Source organism: Neopelma chrysocephalum, unplaced genomic scaffold (assembly GCF_003984885.1).
Source record: "Neopelma chrysocephalum unplaced genomic scaffold, ASM398488v2 Primary Assembly neopelma1_117, whole genome shotgun sequence".
Lineage (NCBI taxonomy): Eukaryota > Metazoa > Chordata > Aves > Passeriformes > Pipridae > Neopelma > Neopelma chrysocephalum.
Genome location: NW_020897779.1, coordinates 1,594,784 through 1,615,754, shown reverse-complemented (window position 1 = coordinate 1,615,754; position 20,971 = coordinate 1,594,784). Strand labels below are relative to the sequence as shown.

The window sequence follows — 20,971 nt, the reverse complement described above, 5'->3', positions numbered from 1 at the left end:
ATCTTCACAGAGAGCAGTTGTGTTCTGTCAAATGCCATATACAGGCAAACAAACATCGAACACATTGAGAGAAAATTCCCAGCCAGGCTCTGCTGTTTGTTTCTGTAATTCTCAGCTTCTGCTTTGCAAGCTTACTGGTGAAGAAGAGGCTATGACAAATTCCCCCTGGGGTTCTGTATTTCTGTGCTGTTGGGGCTCTATATCTATGCCAGCTAACAGCTATTTCCTCTATTGCAAATGATCCACGTACAACAGGAGCACTTTTAGTCCATACTCTGCTAGCAGTCACAGCTATTTTAATCACTCTCTTTTGCAAATTCTGCATCCTGCACATCCCTCTTTTGATGTGCACGTCCTCTTCAACCAGATCACTCAAGCAAACAGCTGCTTTCACAGCACCCCTATCTGGAGCATTGCTCCAAATTACAGAAGGCAGATATGTTTATTATTATTTAAGATCTGTCAGGGACTATATTAGCCAGGCTGATGGTTCCGCTGAGATTTTCACTGCAGAAAGAAATGAACAAAGGAACAAAACAAACAAAGGGATCTGAGATCTCTAAATCGTTCCTGTTCCATGGCAACCTTCCTTGAAGACGAGAAGACTCTTTAGGTGAAATAACATAGTGTGCTTGCTCAGCCCTTTTATACCCCAGGGTATCAGTTGTTTCCCACTGCTGAAGACTTGCATCACTTCTTATTTCTGTTCTTTTGTGTTATGCAAGCTCTTCGTTTTTCCAGGTTCAGACTTGCTGAAGAACAGCAGTACTGCTGCTGGAGTAAGCAGTGATCTCTCAGGTTTTTTGGATCTCAAAAAGCAGTCTCTCCTGCAAGCCTGGCAGCATTATAGATGAGATTTCCAAGGAGATGAGAATACCACATTTAATCCTTACTTGGGTTCTTGGGTACCAACAAAGCTGCCTGAACCTGGGACTTTTTTTATACGATTAAGTCAGAGAAGCAAACTTGGAGGTGTTCTGTCCTTGGACCACCTCAGGTCTGCCCCGTAGATGGCTGATCTCTGTTATACCACTAGGGAAACTGGGGGAGCGCCGACAGAGGTCTCCAGGAGATTGCTGCTCGGAAGACACAGGAACTCAGTCCACCAGCTGTGCAGACTAGGTGAGGGGATGCTAGAGGAGAGTCTAGGGAAAGAGCAAGGTCTGTCATAGCTGGTATACATGCAAAGTCTGCCTGCCTGTCATCTCTCTCTCTTCCCCTAACCTCTTGTAGTTGTTTTGTTATCTCACAAGGATTCATGTATTGCTTTCCCTTAGAAGGGACCATGATGGGGAATTCTAGGTTTTTTTGAGTCACACTTTTCCAGACCTCTTAAAAGACTTGATGCACATTGGTCCTCCATCTCCCTTTGTCTTTCTACAGGAGCATGTCCTGACATCTGTGTGCATGGAAGGAACTTGAGAAACTCTCCACATGCCTCTACAGCAAGCAGAGGTAGATATTGCACACTAAAGACATGGATAAACTCCAGTGTAGTTTAGGCTGGTGCTTTACCACATCTGTATCCTCTCCCAGCTGAAGCTGTGCCTCATCACCAAGTGTTGTTGCTCTGAGGAGCTGCCATTTCGACCCATATATGCTCCAAGACCTATCAGAGGAAGAGCAGGCCACTCCAGCTCAAGGCTGGGACATGGAGGACCCAAGGCTGCTCTTGGTTCTGCTGTGTGACCTGAGATCTTGCTTTGCCCTCCCTCTGTGAGCTGCACTCCAGGATGACAGATGCAAAGGACAGATCATGTTCTTTGAGGCAAGACTCCTGACAAGGCATGAAAGTGTTCTTGCAGTTGTCTAAGGGAAGATAGGGGGAAGAGCTGGTACAGGCACTGAGAGGTGCCTTGGATTTGGCTGCTGCTGCTGCTGCCAGTGTGTCTTCCCAGCAGAAGGATGTTGCTAAGTTCCCCGAACAGCCCTGGGAGTGTGTCGTTCTCTGGGTGGGTGGTTGTAAAAAAACTGCTTGAGAAAGTTTCAAAAGAAGCTTAACAACAGTGAGAAGAGCTGCAACTCCATGCGAATAGCCAAGGCCCATTTGCAAAACACGAATGCCACATCTGCTCCTAACAGAGATCAGCTGACAGTGACAGGAACTTTGTCATTTCTTCCCTAAAACCAGGAATTATTTGACTTAAAACTTGATCCAAAGAGTTTTGTCCTCAGATGCGTCAGTTGATCAGAAACAAGGCAAGGGGAGGATAACACCCCTGCAATTGGCCACTAGTGACAGGCTTAGTACTGACATTCTCATGGGTTTGGGAAGGGAGCTGTAAGGCAGGGTAAAAGTCAGAGCTGAGCAAGTGCTCAGTGCTTTTCTGTATCAGGACACCCTTGCCAGTCCATTAGGTGATGTGGAGACATTCTCATTCGGTTGAATTTGCCAGTAGGAGATTTTTGAATAAAAAATAGAAATGACAATAAATTTCAGATTCCAGAGAAGTTAAGGGCCACCAAAGAGAGCTACTTAAGTTCTCCTGTTATTTATTCTGGACTCTTACTTCCAGCAGGGCTTCTTATCTTTGTCAGTCTCTTGCAATTATGGAGTACTTTCCCAATGCTATAGTTCATAAACTCATTTCTCTCTCTGTCTTCTCTGCCTCTCCCTTTTCTTTCACTTTCTCTCTCCTTTACTACAATCTTGAATGGCATAAGCAATTAGCAACCTTTGTTGTCTCTGCATTTGACATTCTTCAACTCCAAGATAAGCAGCTACACATAAAATGAAAATATTAATGCTATCCTAACCATCTGCATGTGCAGGGAAAGTATCATTGACCTCTTGAATGACTGGTATAAATGCAGGCTTAGTCTTCAGGGAAAACCTTGACTTTTGTTGCTTGGTGGCTCTTCTTGGTGTGATTCTTGGTGTTGTCTTGTTCAACTGGACATGATGATCCTTGTAGGTCCCTTCCAACTCTGGATATTCTATGATTTTCTTTCCAGAGACTCAGCTCCAGTCCTCGTTTGTTCCAGAAGACTGGAGCATGAAACAACCAACAAGTTAGTGGGTTGCCTGTCAGCAATATTTTCAGCCTTTCCTTTACACTCTTTACTTCCAAAGACTGGTACCCAGCTTTGGCACATGGAAGCAGGTAAACCCAGTTCCACTCAGGGAATGGCAGTGATGAGATCTCAGTTTGCCATGTGTTCCATACTGTCATGAATAGACTGCTCTTTGGTCATCCACCTTTCTACTTTAGAGCTAGACAAATCTTCACATGCCTGTAAGGCAACAGGTTTTAAACATCTTTCAGTTCAAGCCCATGATCCAATACAATAACTACCACCCGCCCACCATATTAACTCAACCATTTGATTTCAGAAGTAAAAATTCTAGTTTTGGAAAAAGACTCTGTTTTCCCACACCAGGATATCAGCCTTGATTTCTAGTCTATGCATCCCTGAATTTCGTTGGAGGACCTTCACATGGTTTTGGCTTGCAGACATATGTCCTGGATATCAGGCTGGCTCCACGTGGGTAGGCTATGTTTCTTTGTAGCAGTCATACAGCCCTGCTCCCAGAAGCTGTTGAAAAGCCTGACTTACCAGAGGGACAGGATGGAGACCCTAGGCCGTAACTATCACCATGTCACCTAAGTCTTTTGGGTTAACAGGTGTCTTTATACCCTTGTTTACTTAAATTTCAAGAATTTCAGCAATGGTCATGTCCAGTGTTCTGTATTATTAAAAACTTTCCTTTTTAAATATATATAGGTTTTCTAAGTGCAAACAGGATCTCAGGGCACATCGTTTCAACAGATCTATTTCAGCTTTTATGATTTGCTGTAGGTATCACTCCACTGTGCTTTAGGCAACACCATGTGCATATTCCACCTCATCTACCTGTACATCACAGAAAAAAGTGCTCATTGGGATGCAGTAGTTGGAGGTGTTAATGGAAACATGTCAGGTGCCCCCTTCCCAGCTCCCCATATTCCCCCAATAATCTCTGTTCTTTGATGAGGCATTGAAAAGTTCAGAATTTCTATTGCAAAATGCAAACACAAGAGTAAATCACAATAAAATGTTAATGGAAGCAAAGAATAAAGTTAGCCATGAGAAATGCTATCCCTAGGTGAATATCCCTATGACAAGAAGTGGTCGATATCCCATTGGAATAACCTTTCCAGCAAGGCTCAGCTATGGATAAGCTTCACGTTGCCCTTGTTCATCATCATCATCATCATGGTTAGTCTTCGTGAACGAAGATTTGGGGAAGGTTCTATCCACATTTGTTGCAAGCACACTGGTGGCTAATAAGGCCAATATGAGATGGACATGTCTGACTGCAAAAGGCACAACAGAAAGACTCCTTAGGTGGTACATTCTGCAGGTCACGGTTCTTTCTGCGTTGTCTTTTCTCCTCGAGAGTGATCCTGCGTGCGTTCTCAAAACAGCAGCGTTATAGATGGTGTGTCTCCAGGCCTCCTGATTGGAGGCCAGAGTAGACCAGTTATGCTGATCAATATGGCCAAGGCTGAGATGTTGTTTCAGGGAGTCCTTGTATCTTTTCTTTGGGGCTCCTCTCTTGCGGCAGCCAGTGGCAAGTTCACCATAAAGCAAGACCTTCGGGAGGTGGTGATCTTTCATCCTTGAGATGTGCCCTGCCCAACACAACTGTGATCTCAGCAACATGGCCTCAATACTTGTGACTGCTGCCTGTTCTAGAACAGATGTATTGGTCATGTAATCTGACCAGTGGATGTTAAGGATTGTACGGAGACAGCATTGATGTAAGCGCTTTAGGAGACGCAGGTGGTGGCAGTAGATGACCCATGATTCGGAACCATATAAAAGAGTAGACAGCACAATGGCTTTGTAAACACTGATCTTGGTACTTTTCTTCAAGTGTTTGTTTCGCCAAACTCTTTTATGGAGTTTTCCAAAAGCACTATATGCCTTTGCTAACCTGTTGTCTATCTCTCCGTCAATCTTACCATCCGAGGAGATGAGGCTGCCTAGGTAGTTAAACTGCTGGACTGATTTGAGCTCTGATTGACCAATGGTGATATGGGGAGGATGATGGAAGACTTCCTGAGGTGCCGGTTGATAGAGAATTTCTGTTTTCTTTAAGCTGACTTCCAGCCCAAAGAGCTCAGCAGCGTCTGCAAAGCAGGATGTTAAACGCTGCAGAGCTGCTTCTGTGTGGGCGACAAGGGCGGCGTCATCAGCATAAAGCAGCTCCCGGACAAGATGGTTTAAGGTCTTGGTGTGGGCCTTCAGTCACCTTAGGTTGAAAAGGCTTCCATCAGTACGGTATCGAATGTAGATACCGTCTTGATCATCGAGGTCTGCCATGGCCCTTTGGAGCATCATGCTGAAAAAGATTGTGAATAGAGTTGGTGCAAGAACACAGCCTTGCTTCGCACCATTGGTAATTAGGTTGCCCTTCCTACTATGAAAGGAAATCACTTCTTTAGTAGGGAAGAGAAAATTGAGCTCTCTTCTTGTCTGTAATTGAATTAGTCAGTCTGCCTTTGCAGGTGCCATAGTAGGAAATCCAGTGTTAGAAAGGAACAACTGAGCTGAAGAATGAAGATAGTAGCATTAGAGCTGAAAACCAAAGGCATTCTCATCAACATATAATCCTAGACTTGTGTAATTGAATATATAATCCTGTGACTGTAAGAAGTCATACAAGAACAGCTTCAAGAGGATTATAATTTCCTACGTACACTCAGACATCTCCTCTCTGCTGCCCCAGACAGATTAAACAGTGATTTTTCAGACCAAAGCTAGGAGAAATGCGTAAAGATGACTGCAAAATGAGCACAGATCTACAAAGGAATTCAGATCTATAGGGCTTCTCTAAGAAACCTGTTCAGAGTTCCTCAAATGACTGGGAAGTGTCCCATCCATTTCACCTAGTTTCAGATCAAACCCCAGAAAAGCCAGAACTGAATAGGACACCATGGGGAGAGGACCTGAGCTCAGGACCCCACTTGGGGCCAGTCAGTAGATCTCACAAGCCCCATTGTCAGCAAGTATCCTTCAAAGGCTATAAAACACTGATGATGTAAATTTACACCCCTTCATCCAACTTGTATGCAGGGTCACAATGTCAATAAGGGTTTCAGATGCTGCTGCATGAAAGGCAGGGAGACTACACAATGATGGATGGAAATCAACCTTGTTTTACTCAAATAAGCACAACTCTTTCTTTACCCTCCCAGTGGCATATCTGCAAAATTGAAACCTTTAGGGACCAGATAGGGAGAAACAAAGCAAAGAACTGTCTGGGAAGATGTGCGCTTGTACATAATTTAAGACTCTTCAAAAGCACTGGGAATATGAAAGAAGGCAATGTAGTCTCAAATTGCCGTAGACATGCCTTTCATTACTTTCCTTACTGTGGGCAAGGGCCCAAACCTTAGTTCTCTCTCACATGAGGAATTACAGAGAAAGCAAGATGATTTTTGAAGAGCACTGATGTGACTCAACCTAATTGCTCCAAACAGCAGCAATGGCACAGAAACCCTGGAGATCGCTGTCATGACCTGATGCTTTGCTTCAAGCCACATGCTGCAAATAATAATACCACTTCTTCCTAGTGAAGAGCTCATATGAAAGGGCATTGTCTGGATTTTGTCTGGGATAGAGTTCATTTTCTTCTTAGTAGCTGGAACAGTGTTGAGTGTTGGATTTAGGATGAGTACTATACTAATGTCTTAGCTGTTGCTAAGTTGTGCTTAAAATAATTTAAGGACTTTTCAGTGTCCCCTGCTCTGCCAGTGAGGAGCTGCACAAGCAGCCAGGAGGGAGCACAGCTGGGACAGCTGACCCGAACTGACCACAGGGTATTCCAGAGCATAAACTGGTGGGAGCTGGCTAGGAGGGGTGGATTGTTGCTCTGGAATGGGCTGGGCATTGGTCAGTGGGTGGCGAGCAATTCTGTGCATCACTTATTTCTCTTGGGTTTTATTCCTCTCTCTCTTGTCTTTTCATTATTATTATTATTATTGTTATACTATTTTACTTTATTTCAGTTATTCAGTTATGAAACTGCTCTTATCTCAACCACAGGTTTAATCTTTTTCCAGTTCTCCTCCCCCACTAGGGTTAGGGGGAAGGAGTGCATGAGAGACTGGATGCATCGTAGTACTTAGTTGCCAGCTGGGGTTAAACTACAACAGGGACTCATTCCAGCCTGGTGAGACAGCTTCTGCTCATAGTAGGAATCTGACCTTACTGCTATCTCACTGCTGGGCTTAGGACCCCCTTTTGTCTTGGACATTGGAGAGGCAGCTGTACAGAATATTTTTTTTCTCCAGGTTGCTATTCCCAGTCTCCACAGCATCCCCTTTTCCCTGCACAGTGCTCTTTGGCATGTTACCTAACACTGGGCTGCAGAAGGGAAGTTTCAGTCTGCAGTCCTGCTGGAGTCCAGCACAAACCAAGGCATCTCTAGTAGTGTGCACACCACTAGCAATCTGTCCTGCTGTCCAAGGCTGCCAAAATCACAAACAGTTTTGGCTGTTCCACACCACGTACCAGAGATGACAGAAGGCCTTCTGTCTTCAAAACCTCCTGTTTCCTGGCACTCCATTCCTTCCTCATCATCCCAGATGTCTCTGGACATTTGAAGGCCCTGTTTCTGGCTGGTACCAGTGTGTGGGACATATTTGCTCACATTCCCTGAAAGGGTATATCAAGTAGATAGTCTTTTTTTCACCCTCCAGTATGCAAACACCATAGAGCACATCTTAAATCTGTCTCAGCTGGAGGTTTAAAATGTCACAGAGACATTTTCTGAGGGAGTCAGGGACAGGGTCGTGCAGTACCCATTCCCATGAAGAATGGTGGAGCTGTGCCCTGTGAGAGTGATTTCCCATCTCTGCAAGTTTTGCATACAGTGCTCCTGTTGGCACAAGGAACCACAAGGTAACTCCAACTGAGCAGGAATAACTCTACCTATATACAACGAAGAAATATTTCCTCCATCAACAAGAGAGCTTTTCTGTAGTGGGAGATAAAAATGTAAGCAGAAGTGCAATATATCTCACCTGCTACTTAGATTGTTTTTGGGGCTGGCATCCTTGCTACTATGAGAACCTCCTTTCTGAATTGAAAGGGTGACAAAGGGTCTCAGAGCACCCTGTAATAACATTTGTATCCTATTCCAAAAAGTGTTAGGGCTTGGCCTTTTGCTGTTTTCTAGTGGAGTAGAGAAGTGTGGACAATTAGCTTGGTGTTGCTAGGATGCTCTTTAGGATGCCTGTATCTCTTTTACAGACACCAACACTAGTCCAGGAAGAGGATCCCTGTTGTACTAGGAGCACTACAAATCAAAGTTAACACGCTTGAAATTACAAGAAAAATGCATGAGCCTGGCCCCAAGGACATACAGCTAAAAAAAATTGAGAGATAGAGAGGGAGTAGACAGTGGGAGAGTGCTGGTCTCTAAGGCAGACTGTTGCTTTAGACCTCTGGCTGTGTAGCTATCATGAAGCCATTAAGCACTGAGCAAATAATGAAAACAGTTGTTCATGAATATTTTAATGGAATATTTTCACAGAGGATGTATTTCAGTCATGAAATATGTATTAGCCCAGTGGGGCAAAGAGATAGCAGGGAGAGACAGAAAGAAGGGGGAGGAGGATAGGAGAGCAAGTAAACTCTGAAATAATTAATTATCAAATCCTTCTCCACGTGAATGACTTCCTGTTGAACTCTTCTGATGGACAAATGCAACAGACATATCAGACCAGGATAGGCTTTGGGTCTCACTAGTGCAGCCCTGCTTTTGTAGCTCCACCGTTGCACTGTGAAAGATGATACTCGTGCATCCACATGGTTTATATCTCTGCATCCAGACTCTCACCCTGCTTACTTGCTGTCACTACTTGATGTGGCCCATCCTCTTCCGTAGCCTTTTGTGCTGCTGTGTGAATTAGACGGGTCTGTTGACTTCAACAAGAGGTAGGAATCACTCTGAGCAAGTTCTGAGGACTTGGTCCCCCAAGGCAGACCAGATCTTCCTTTGCTCTTCGTCTCTCACTGAGGAGGCAGGTTTTAACAATGGTTTGACATTGCCTGCCCCTTACCTCTGTTCCCAGCTGGCTGAACTCTTGGGAAAACCCTGTCACAAGCAACTTCAAGATAATATGTCCCTTAAGCTGTCAGATCACTAAGCACTGTTCCTAGGCTGACCCAGGCTGAGATGAAGCCCAGAAGCTCAGCCCACAATGCCTGGGCACTGATTCTTGGAAGATGAGGGAGGCAGAGAGGACTGACTTGTTCATATACTGTCAAAAGTTCAGTTGATGAATGGCAACTCATGCTATAATGGTGTAGCATTCTGATCCCTACCGTGAAAAGCAACATCCTGTATTTAGCAGGCATGGAGGGTCTTCAGCTGGATTTTGCAGAAAAAGCAAAAGCAGGCTTATAGCTTTCCTCTCCCTGCCTATATGTGATGGAGTAGTCTCAGGCATGAGATGGCCCAACTACATGTGAAAGAGATTTCCTCCATAGAGGCTGACATCCTGCCAGATGTCCAGGGTAGCACACCCTACTCCCGTTACCTTAAAAGGAAGGGACTGGAAAGCAAGAAGCAAAGTCCCTTCAAACAAAGGGAACCTGCCCTGACTCTGAGGTTTGCATTTGACAGGACTAGTCCTGTGTTCAGCCAGGGTGTCCTGCTAAGGCTTTTATTCCTCTTCACAGAGTGCAGCATATGGGTCACATCCTCCCACACTAAATGTGTTTTCCTGCCTCTCCGCAGCAGTTCCACTTGGTGCAGGATGTGCAGTCAGGGACAAGCACACAGACACACAGCCCTCCTGATGACAGGGACCTGGCACCTGCAGCTGCTCTTCAGGCTTGACCCGCCTTCTGCTAGACAAGCCAATAGGCTGGAAGAGGGGAGCTTTTGATTTTGGTTCTTCATTACTTTTGGCATACACAGCAATACCAGTTAAATCATGGGGAACAAGATACTTGCTAGATGTATGCAACAGAGTAAAGGAGAGGGAAAGAAAAAAGAAGCAGACCATGTCTTTGTTTGTACAGTCTGGAATAATTTGACATTGGAAAACATTTGCAGGTTGTTGATGACTCCTTAGAATCACTAGGAAGGATCCTTATTAACAATCTCTGCTCTCCCTGTTGGACAATGAGGACTTATGTTTGTGTGCTAATGGGTTTCCAGTGAGGAAGAACTGTACCCCTGGGAAGCAGTTTGTTAAAGGGAGAAGAGACCTTTGGAATGGCCTCTTTCTTTTCACCAGCTATCGTCAAAGCAGCATTCTGACTGTGGGCCAAATAAATCAAAAATAAAATGGTCTCAGAATGCCAAAGTAAGAATTGTTGCAGCTCTGCTTCATCCTGCTCCATTCTCTTAGTATGGCAAGAGGAGATTCAAGGAGCAAGCCTGGCATGAAAACTATATTGTAAGATGGTTGGAGCAGGCATTAGTGAGATGCAGGAGGAAAAGAGAGTACCAAAGTTAAAAAAATCCTTGTTGATCCATGCCTCAAGCCAGTTTGCTTTCTTCCTGGGGGCGGGAATGGAAGCTGACTCAGGCATGATGGAGGCACATTAACAGGATGTTCCTGCCATCATAGAACTGAAACCAGCAGCCCTGTACTGCAAGACCTGCAGACTCCCTCATTTACTCCTTCTTAACGCACTGCAGTTGTGGGGTCTCACGGGTCTTTCTATGATGCTAGCAGACAAACTGCATTGGGAGAGGCGGTTATTTGTGCTTGGGCAGGTGACTCACTCCTCAGCAGCAGCTTTTCTGGAGAACTGCCCTTTTATGTCAGCAACTTTCTTCTCTGCTCACTGTGCAGTGGAAGGATGGGCAAAGCCTTTCTAGCTCACTCTGGCTGCTGCTGGGCAGCTGCCACCCCTGGAAGATAGTGCTGCTGCCTGAGTGTCTTCTGTACACCCACACCCCAGCCCTGCTGAAACACTCAGTGGAAGAATGCAGAATACCACATCTTCCACTCTTCAGACAACCTGCACCCAATTTAAAAGGGTGGATACAGTGTCCACAAAGGGCAAAAGTAGGATTGATGTTTGCATAGCAGAAAGGGAGAATGAATCAAGACCAGATGGGCAACAAAAGGAGCAGAAATAAGCAGAAAGAGAAGGTTAAGAAATCTATGGGAGAAGTGATAAAGCTCTTTGATAGACCCCCACACACACACACACACATGCAAGTCCTGCCCCACTGAAACACAGCACCGCCTGCATGGGAGTCCTGTAGTTCTAGGAGGGAGGACTTTTGTGCACAAGAGATTAGGGGCCAGTATCTGCTGGCATGACAACACTGTGATGTGTTTCTGCTGGAGAACATGGAGTTCTTGTCTTGCAGCTGCTGAGTCATAGGAAAGACAGAGCAGTCATTTCAGGGTGTTGACAACTTAATACAAGGTTAGACCTTCCATTTCCATGCCAACAGTAATGGCAATGAATACAAATTAATTGTTCCAGGTCAGCTGATGAACTTTCCCCATAATGAAAAATTAGATCTTCTTGAGTCTTCCTGCACTGAGTACGGAGTTGAATCCAGGTATTCCAGAGCACATCCTCCAGTTTCTTCAGCCTGTGCAGAGGTGTTACTGGCATTAGTAGATGCTGGTGGGTGTCTGGGTAGGATACCTGTCTTACAGCACACTTTTTTCTCCTTATTCACTTCCTTCATCCAAGGATTGTTTTGAGGACTAGGCACAAAGGATGGAGAATATGTTCTTTGTACTGCAGTGATTACACTACCTAATGCAGTTACTAAGTCTCCCCCCCAGAACAAGAAGCCTAGCCAGGAATAATTTCCCTTCTAGCCTAAGTGTTTTCCCAGGTACTAAAGGCAGTCTCAGGTCTGCCTCCAGCAGCGGATGAAAAATACCCTGTAGATCCAGAATATCTTTTCTCAGGAGTTTGTTCACTTAAACCTCCCAGCTTCAACAAGAGGAGCAGCTTCCTCAGAATGATCACATTTATTCAGAAGCAAAGTGTTGACTACTGAAAAGAAATTAAAAGTTGAATGTTTAATGACTCAAATGAGAATTTATGCACCAAAGTTTTGTTGATTGGTTAAGACTCTGTGTGCATATATGTATATAAGCATGTCAGAAAAGAGTTTCTTTGAGATTTCTTGTATCAGAAGGTTTTCAAAAACATTTTGAAAAGGTTGGAGCATCCCATATCAGTACATTTTCATGCAGAACAGAACAAATCCCTTTTTTCAATTGGAAGGAAATTTTTCATCTGCAAAGTTTAGTTTATGTATATATATAGAAAAAAACTCAGAAAAGCTCAACATTAAAATGAAATATTTCAGAATTATACTTTAAAATAAGCACTATATAAAATACTTAAATTAATTTCCATGATTTAAAATAAAAATTTTTGTTGAACATTTATGTTCAACATATTTTTTGACACTATTTTCTGCCCTTGGTCAGAAAGAAATGTCGCATTTCATGCTCACACCCTTGCCTGTATCTCTGTTTAATCTTGAATGGAATTTGATTTGTTTTAAAATTATTACAAGATCTCCCTCTTCTTCTTTTCTTCTCACCTGGAACTTTCAAAACATTCCTCCTGAGTTTTTATCTTCTGGAATGTCACAGCTACATTTTAATGGGACTTTGGTCAATTTGGGTTTGTTCTGCCCTGTAAATATGGGATCTATTGTAAAAGCAGTGATAACATTTTAAAATGGAAGAGAGATGAGAAAGACAAAATTTCATTTTAAAAGAAGTATGTCTATAAGAAAAGCAAAAATCTACTGCCTTATTCCCATACTTGTTACCAGATCAATAGTTCCAGGGGAAAAACGGGAACAGAAATCTGAGAGAAAGCCCAAGGGAACGCACTGTTTGTAATGCTATTTGTGTACTTTGATCAAGATTAAACAGACTTTTTTGATCTAAATGTGGTGACTTTAGCTCTTACACTAAATAGGTGCAAATTTTGTGTTGGCAAAATCAACAGTCCTTTGTTAAATAAATGTAGTAATATATTAGCATAATGGATTAACTGAGCATATCACCTTGCATTATAAACCAACAGTGTTGAACTGAACCCTACAAAGAATAGGTGAAAATTCTGGGCCAGACTTAGGGGTCCATCCAAGCCAATAACCTGCCTCCAGTGGTGTCATAAGCAGATAGCAAGACAGGATTTTAAGAAGAGAGTGAGGATATGATTCTGTAATACTTCTGTGATGTTATTCGCAAATAATATCCACAACAAAATTGATAAATTGATATCCATTGATAAAATTTCATTATTAATTCAGAAAAACAGCTTCTAATAGAATTTCACCTTTGAGATGGTCTCTTTGAACTTTGCTGCTGAGTTCGAGAAAGGAAAAAAATACAAGTTCACTTCTCCAATATTAGAGGTAGCAGTATATGGAGATGACAGAGTCCTTTACGCTCTTCAATGTTTTTCAGGGAATCAAGCGTCAAAAAAAAAAGGTGTATGCAATTAAATGAATTAACCAAACCAAAACATTTTGTTTTATATAGGGATGACATGTTAATCATTTTAATCAGAAAAGAAAGGTAGCACATTAACTTTTTTAAATCAAAGTAAGACACCTAAGAAGGAGTTAATTTTGCCCAGGGCTGTTCTCTATAACTGCTCACAGGGAATCCCAGAGCTTTGAGGCACCTGAAACAAGGCTTTCATGACATACAACAGGCTTGGCTGATGTCCTCTGGGCTAGGAGCCAAAGTCAGGAGGCAGGAAAGTGCTGACTATGAGAGTAAGTAGCTTCTGCTGGTGTTGGGGAATTGTGGTGAGTAGAAAGAGAAAGAACTGAAACATCTTCAGTCCTGCTTTTCTTCTGTGGGCTGGGCTTTGTGGGACCATTCCTGGCACTTCCTGCTCGCCCTTGGGAATGCAGACCACCAGCAACTTTCAGGTGCTGAATTTAGGACTCTCTGCTCTTTAGCTATCTTACAGGTCTATCATGTACATTCCTGATGTAATCAAGCATTTCCTTTCTGGTACCATACACGTGTAACCCATATACTAGGGTAGGGAAACTTGCAGCTTGTGTTAATTTTTTGTGGCCTTTGCAATCATCTGCCTATCCGTCTGTCCATCAGTGTTCACTGATAACAATACATTGGCTAATTTTTCTCATCAAGTAAGCAGAGCAAGTAGGTTCCTGCAGATGGCGAAATCTATTTGTTGTTCACATATGCAGGGTGGAAGGCCATTCATTCCTCATGCTGGGCAGCTTTTCCCCAGCATGCAAGCTGAATAGACAGACAGGCTATCTGGCATTCCTGCAAGGGCAGGTTGCCTTCAGTGTTTCCTACTGTGTCACATGCATTCTTCTAACAGCAGACCCCAAATTAATCTAGAGTCACTTTCCTCTCAAGGTTCCTAAACAAAGATCCTTGCATCTTTTTAAAAGCAAAGTCTTTCTTTGCAGGGAAGAACAGCCTAGTTCATACTCTGCAAGGTAATGTATTGCAGAGTTAACTGATATGAAAAGCTCTGGAAGTGCAAACTGTTTTGCCTCTTAGAGAAATATGATTAAACCAGCAAATACTCTGTGTCCTTTGTGATTTAGTTAGATTTCTTTCTGATTGATTTTAAAATAAAAGTTTAGTGGCTAACTGTAGTGGATTGACTGTGGCTGGACACCAAGTGCCCACCCTGCTGCTCTGTCACTCCCCTTCCCAGCTGGAAAAGGGGAGAGAGAATAAGATGGAAAATGACCCATGGGTTGGGATAAGGCAGTTTACTAAAGCAAAAAATAGCAAAAGCTTGCATGCACAAAAGCAAAGTGGAAAATAACAAGGTTTATTCTCTACTTCCCATCAGCAACAATGTCCTGCCATATCCCAGGAAGCAGGGCTTCAACAACACATAATGGTTTCTTAGCAGGCAGCCATTGGAAACAACAAATGTCCCAGTTCCTGCTCCTTTCCTTAGCTTTTGTGTCTGAGCTGATGTCATATGGTATGGAATATCCCTTTGGTTAGTTGGGGTCAGCTGGCCTGGTTGTGTCCCCTCCCAGGATCTTGCCCTCAGTTGGGGAAGGATTGTTACCGTGCTGATGCTGTGCTCAGCAGTAGCCAAAACACTGGTGTGTTATCAATGCCTCTCTAACTACCAATGCAAAGCAGAGCACTGTGAGGGCTGCTATGGAGAAATGAACACCCTCTCAGCCAGACGCAGTACACTGTCCTAATCCATGGAGTGTGGAGAGGCAAATTTTTTCTTGATCCGCAAGCACATACAGGAGAAAAGTTCAGAAATAGCTAAAGCGAGATTAGGAGACAAACGAGGTCAAACATTGGTATCCTAAATGATAATTCAACTTTATTATCTATGAAAGAGGAGAGAAAGGAGGAAAATAGGGAAGTAGGAAAAAGCCAAGAGCAATTAAAAAAGCAGAGGATAGTCACCATCATGGGCCCTACAACTTCCCGAAGACCTGTTCTTCAGTCCTGTGGTGGGGATGATGACCACTGGGACAGGTCAGGTGTTTGCTTATATAAAGTCTGGGCAGCAGACTTTACGATAGGCAATGGCAATGGCATGTCTGCCACATAGTTAGCAATAACGTTTACTGCACGTAGGCACTGGTGTCCATGCAGCATTTGCCTGATGCCCTTAAAGTTTATAAGCTGAAGCATTGGTATCCATGCAATGTTCGTGTGATCTACCTTGTTTTGCACAAAGTGTGAAGGTTGAGGTTAAATGAACATCCTGTTTTTGCAACTGCTGTCTAACCACAAGTCTTTTCCAACAACACCCAGGCAATTGTGAAACAAGACAGTTGTCTATTTTAAAATAGAACAGTCTTCTACAGTGGCATCTGGATACGTTTCAGAAGCCTGAGTTTGCTGAAGTTTCTGCTCGTCCTTGCAGGATCACTCCTTTTCTCCATCCCTGCCTCTGTTTCCCTATATCCACGTGAAGGTGGTTTGGCTGATTTAAAAATCTGAATAAAAACTGAGCATTAATTTAAATCAAACAAAGGGACCAGAATGAGAATGGAGAGGTTGGAGAGACATTGGTTAATGCCATCAAGTGATCCAGGCTCCATGAAGCAGTATGTTCTGTCTCTGGTCACCTGGAGCACTCCCCAGCACAAACAAGGCTAGACTTCAAGTCTCCTCGATACCAAGCCTTACCGTCTGCCTACTGAGGTGCAAATCCTTGGCCACCCCAACGACAGCAGCCGTACTGAGATGACTTTGGAGGGCATTTGGTCCTAGGGACCTTGCTGTCAACATCTGCTTGTCAGGCATTTTTCACATATACGACTCAAGACAATCTGTGGAACTACCTCAGAGAAGTGGAGTTCTTGCTTCCTATTAATCAGCGCTATGGTCATGAAGTTCCTCTGTCTGTCTGCTAAAGCCAGTTGCATCGCTTCTGTTGCCTCTCCAGGAGAGGGGGAGAAAAGACCATTAAGGTTGAAAGAGAACAATAAAAGTAATGTAAGAAAACATAAAGTTTTGAGGATTTTTTCCCCAGTTTTGTTGGTTTTGTGGACTTCAAGAAAGTGGAAGAATGGAAAGGGGAGAAAGGGTCTTCCTGTATGAAAGAAGTAATCTTCATCATTTGATCTTTGGTGACTCTTGAAAAGTTGAGTTCATTCAAGGTAAACAAGTGGAATAAGTTACCTCGCATTCATTGTTAGATGCTGCAGAGTCCACAGTGCCTGATAACTTGTTAGACTACTAGTTAACATATCAGATTACGAAATGTTTCTCAGAAATGTCTTGGGCTGTATCTCCTGCCTAGAAAGATGTGATCAACAGCATCGGTGGGGATTAGACGAATTTGTGGAGTTTGCAGGCTGGTCTGGCAAATGGCACCCCAGGAAACAGTCCTCCAGCGACAATTCCATATAACTGATACGGCACTTGTGTGCTGGGAAAAAAACAAACTCTCCTAAGGAAACCAGGCTCTGCCAATCACAAATGAGATAGTAGATAAACAGTGCATCACGGATTACATGTAGGGAAATCATGGGTGATTGTAATACAAAAAAAAAAGTAGATGAGAAAGCTACTGAAATCAACAAACAAGTGAATCTTACCTCAAGAGTTCTTAAACTTATCTCAAAAAATGTTAATGGTCTATTGTATAGGAGATTGTATAATTCTCTTAAACCCCAGAGATCTAGTTTTGGCTCAAAAGGGGCACCTGTGGGTGAGAAAATTGAGAGTTCAGAACTGGAGGAACTCATCCTCTGATCAAGTCTCTTCCGGTCAGGAGGAGGAACCACCCCAGAGGCACTTTTAAACCTGCACTGTCTGTCTTTACCTGTTCTTGTTCTTCCCCAAATTGTGGCTCAGGGTGCCGAAGGCAGAAATGCCCATCATCTCCCTGTCCTACCACCCCTTTCTTGTCTGTTCCAAGCAGGGAAAGTGAGGATCCAGGGCTGAGATCCTCTCTGGCAGCACTGAGCAGCATCTTCCACCCTATCCTATGGTGTGTGACACATGTTGGAGGGAAGAGCCACTGCTATGAATGTAGAGTACCCACTGACATGGTCTTCCTCCCATCACAAATGAGGAAAAGAACCAGAGGCAGATAGAAGGAACCACAGCAAAACAAGGACAGCTGGTGCCTCACCGTGTTCTCTCCCACTGGATACAGTGGACATTTCAAATTTCAACAGTACCATGTACCTGCTCATCTACCCCAAGGCATAGTAAATTGGACCAAAATGATAAGCCCCCAACTTGGAACTGGGGATTGATACCACCACTCTACATGAGATATATACTCACGTGGCTTGATGTGCGATCATGTGGCCAGTCCCATGAACAGAAAGGGTCTCAGTGGTGAGATCTGAGATCCACAACTACCCAGGTTGGGACTATGCATTGCACCTTGATACAAATGGAGTTAGGGAGTCATGGAGCAGTAGGGTTGGATGTGGACAGAGGGAATCCACTTTCCACACCAATGACTGCAGCTTTTCCGCAAACCTCTCTCTAGCAAGTCCTTCAGCACAGCCCTAGCAAAGTCATCACAGGGCCCTGGTTTTCCTTGTGAACAGAGACATATTTGTGTATAAAAGAAACTGACAGGTCAATAACACCTTGCACAACCTTGTACAACTGTTATATCTTGGCAGTCTGTGACACTGTCCAATCAGTCCCAATACAGAGCCTGTGACAAGGGTAGGGGCACCACAGGCAGAAAGTACCTTATGATGTCCCTTGAGATGAGGACAACCTCTTGTCATGCACAAAATGGAATCTGAAAAATAGCAATCACTTCCAGATTCCCCTTCCTGAGTAATGCTCACATTTTAAACTCCATGTCTTCAAATAAAGAGGAAACAAACAGCTATCTAAATGGAAAAGTAAAGGAGCCCCTTGGGACTGAATTAATCACTAATAATTTGTTGATAAACTTCAGTTGTTCATAGATAGCTGCCCCCAGCCTCTAGGCAGATAATGTATATGTCTACATGTGTGGACACAAACCCATGACATCTGCATGTAAGTCTGTATGTGTCTGTACAAACTAGGCTTCACCACCTGTCACCTTTTCCCAGTTTTCCTCTCTTTCATCACAAAATGGCAACATCTGCTTAAAGGCTAGAAGCAAAGCAGAGGGGCAAAATCATGTTCTTTATCATAAACATCCAAAATTCCTGTATAGACCAGGAAAACAGAATTGCCCTCATATCACAGGCTGAGGTCTCATTCTCTCAAGTGCAATCAAATGAACTGCTGTTGCTGTGGAGCTTGTCTAAAAACATTTCTCTGCATTCTGCAAATTCAGGCCTTTTCTGCCTGCTGTTCTCATTATTATGCTCTTGTTTTTCCAAGTGTTGAAATCTCACTCGGACATTTATAGTTTTATCTGTACTCAAATACACAATCAACCGCCACAGGCAGCACCAGCCGACTACTGAATCACATCCTTGCCTGTATTTTCAAATTCCAGCAGAATACATTGATACCAAAATGATCCCATGGCTGAAATCCAAATGTTATGAAAGTTGATCATGCAGAAGGGGTAGACTCATGCTGGTCTTCATTTACACCCTCATCTCCCCATTCACACTCTCTTCTCCTTATCCTTTCATGCATTTCCAGGGATAAATGTTGTTCCCAGTACATCCCCTTCCACCAACACAGCATCATTTAATTTAGTGGCTGTAGAAGTGCCATTACTCAGGCCCCTTCTTTTCACCTGCCACATCATCGTTGAGAAGCTTGGCAGGATGTTGTAAAGGCTGGAAGTTCACATGCTATTGCAGGGAAAAGAAGGGGATGCTCACAAGGAAGGAAATGTCACTTGAAGGGCTGGATGAAGAAATGTTAGGTTAAACTACAGAGGGACCTGAAGTGACTGCTACAGACACAGAGTGGTCACCAGCTTGTCCTTTCTCACTGCTTTCACACAGGTGGCTTTTCCTCCTGCCACTGTGATGAACCTGTTGTTTGTTTCACTGCTTTGCTGAGCGCTCATAGTGAGGCAGCGGGTGAGGCAGGTCAGAGAGGGCACTGATGGGAAGCAGCAAGTGTATGCTGCAATGCACTCACATTGCACAGTGCTGTGCTCTGCCCACTAAGGGCACAAGCCTGTTTACTAGAATGAGGATTCATTGTTGAAAGAAATCCTTCAGAGGTAAGTTTTCACACCGGATTTTGTTTTATCCCTCTGAGATGCAGCAGAGCACTTAAGACATCTGACAAGAGCCTCAAGCAAGCAGCAGCAGCAGCAACTGCGTATGTCAGTTTATCCCCTCTCTATGTGGTAATGAAACTCTGATGACATCTTTTTGTCTCTTCTACTCAAGTTCTCATAGTATGCCAGCATTGCCCCAGGGGAAGTTCCATGTGGGTTAGGCATTTATTTTCTTACCATCCTTATCAGCCATACCAACTGGATCTCAGTGCTACCAGGCAGCAATAAGTGAAGATCTTATACTTTTTATCTCCTAAATGCTTAGGTTGAGGTTGGTCCCTCACTGAAAGAAAGACATAAATCCCAAGCAAGTTATCTAGTCTCTACCTATCAACACTGAAGGGTGGGAATTTACTGAATATGATCCAGCAATTGGTATTGGACATTGCAATCTGAAGGCTAGATTAGGCTGGGTTGGATGCCTTCCTTTGAAGAAGAAAATAAACTTAAGCATCAGTAGAGATTAAGTCCAGCATTGAGCAAAGGAGTTTTATGTCTCTGGAATTGCCTGCATTTCAGGTGACACCTGCTCCCCACTGTTTCCTCAGTAAGTTCCAGACAGAGAATGTCTGCTTGAGACTCATGTCCATTTTCTAGGCCATCTTCCCAGCAGAAATGACAGCAGCCTTGTTATGGATTTACTTGTTCTAAAAATCCAAGCAGAAATTTTCCTTTCCCTTGTCCTGCTGTAAAAGAAGGATTTTGAATGGGGAGGGGGAAGGGGTGATTGACTACACAAAAGAACTAGCTGGCAGACCTGCATTCCAGACTAATGGTCCATCCAAAACTGCAGGGAGGGGAGAGGAGTTTTTTCTCCTTCTCTCCTTATGAACAGGGGACACTTCACTTTTTGCCTTAAAGGGGGCAAGGTGTGTTGGAAAAGCTTGGAGGCCGTTTTGCTCTCGGCCTGGTCATCCGTCTGCTGTCTGGTCTCGGCTCACCTGCATGCTGCCCTGTCTCCAGCCCCAATCTGCTCAGAATTTATCGGAGAGTTTGTGCTCATCGACCAAAAAGGGGGAGTCCTGATCACAGCAAGCCGCAGACAGCATGAGTTTAGTGGGAAGGAAACCGCCCTTCTTTCCCCTGTTCTCCTTCCCCTCCTTAGTGGGAGGAAAGAAATCTCAATTTTCCGGCTTCTCCCGTGATCCGAGGCCCACACGCAGCAACAGCTGTAGCCCAACAGCGCCCCCTGCAGGTCACCACAGAGCACTGCAGGCTCTGCTCCTCCAGTGATCCAACAGCGCCCCCTGCCAACCGTGATTAGAATCGCACAAGAGGACAGGGAAGTATCAGACTGTCTCCTTTTTGAAGGAAACTT

General features: G+C 43.9%; 1 protein-coding gene across 5 annotated transcripts in view; it reads left to right on the top strand.

Moving 5' to 3' along the window:
• Positions 1–20,971, top strand: part of SYNDIG1 (synapse differentiation inducing 1) — a 77,168-nt gene that overhangs the window by 48,605 nt on the left and 7,592 nt on the right. Inside the window, exon 4 of one of the 5 annotated variants that reach the window (XR_003536464.1) lies at positions 2,956–3,104. The exons of 3 other annotated variants lie outside the window; for them this stretch is intronic. Coding sequence is in view for 1 of the 2 variants with exons in the window: in XM_027697041.1 (XP_027552842.1) it covers positions 1,384–1,422 (39 nt within the window). In the remaining variant the exon portion in view is untranslated. Of the gene's footprint in view, positions 1–1,383; positions 1,433–2,955; positions 3,105–20,971 lie in introns of those variants that run through there. One more of the 5 variants, XM_027697041.1, reaches the window with a different exon arrangement.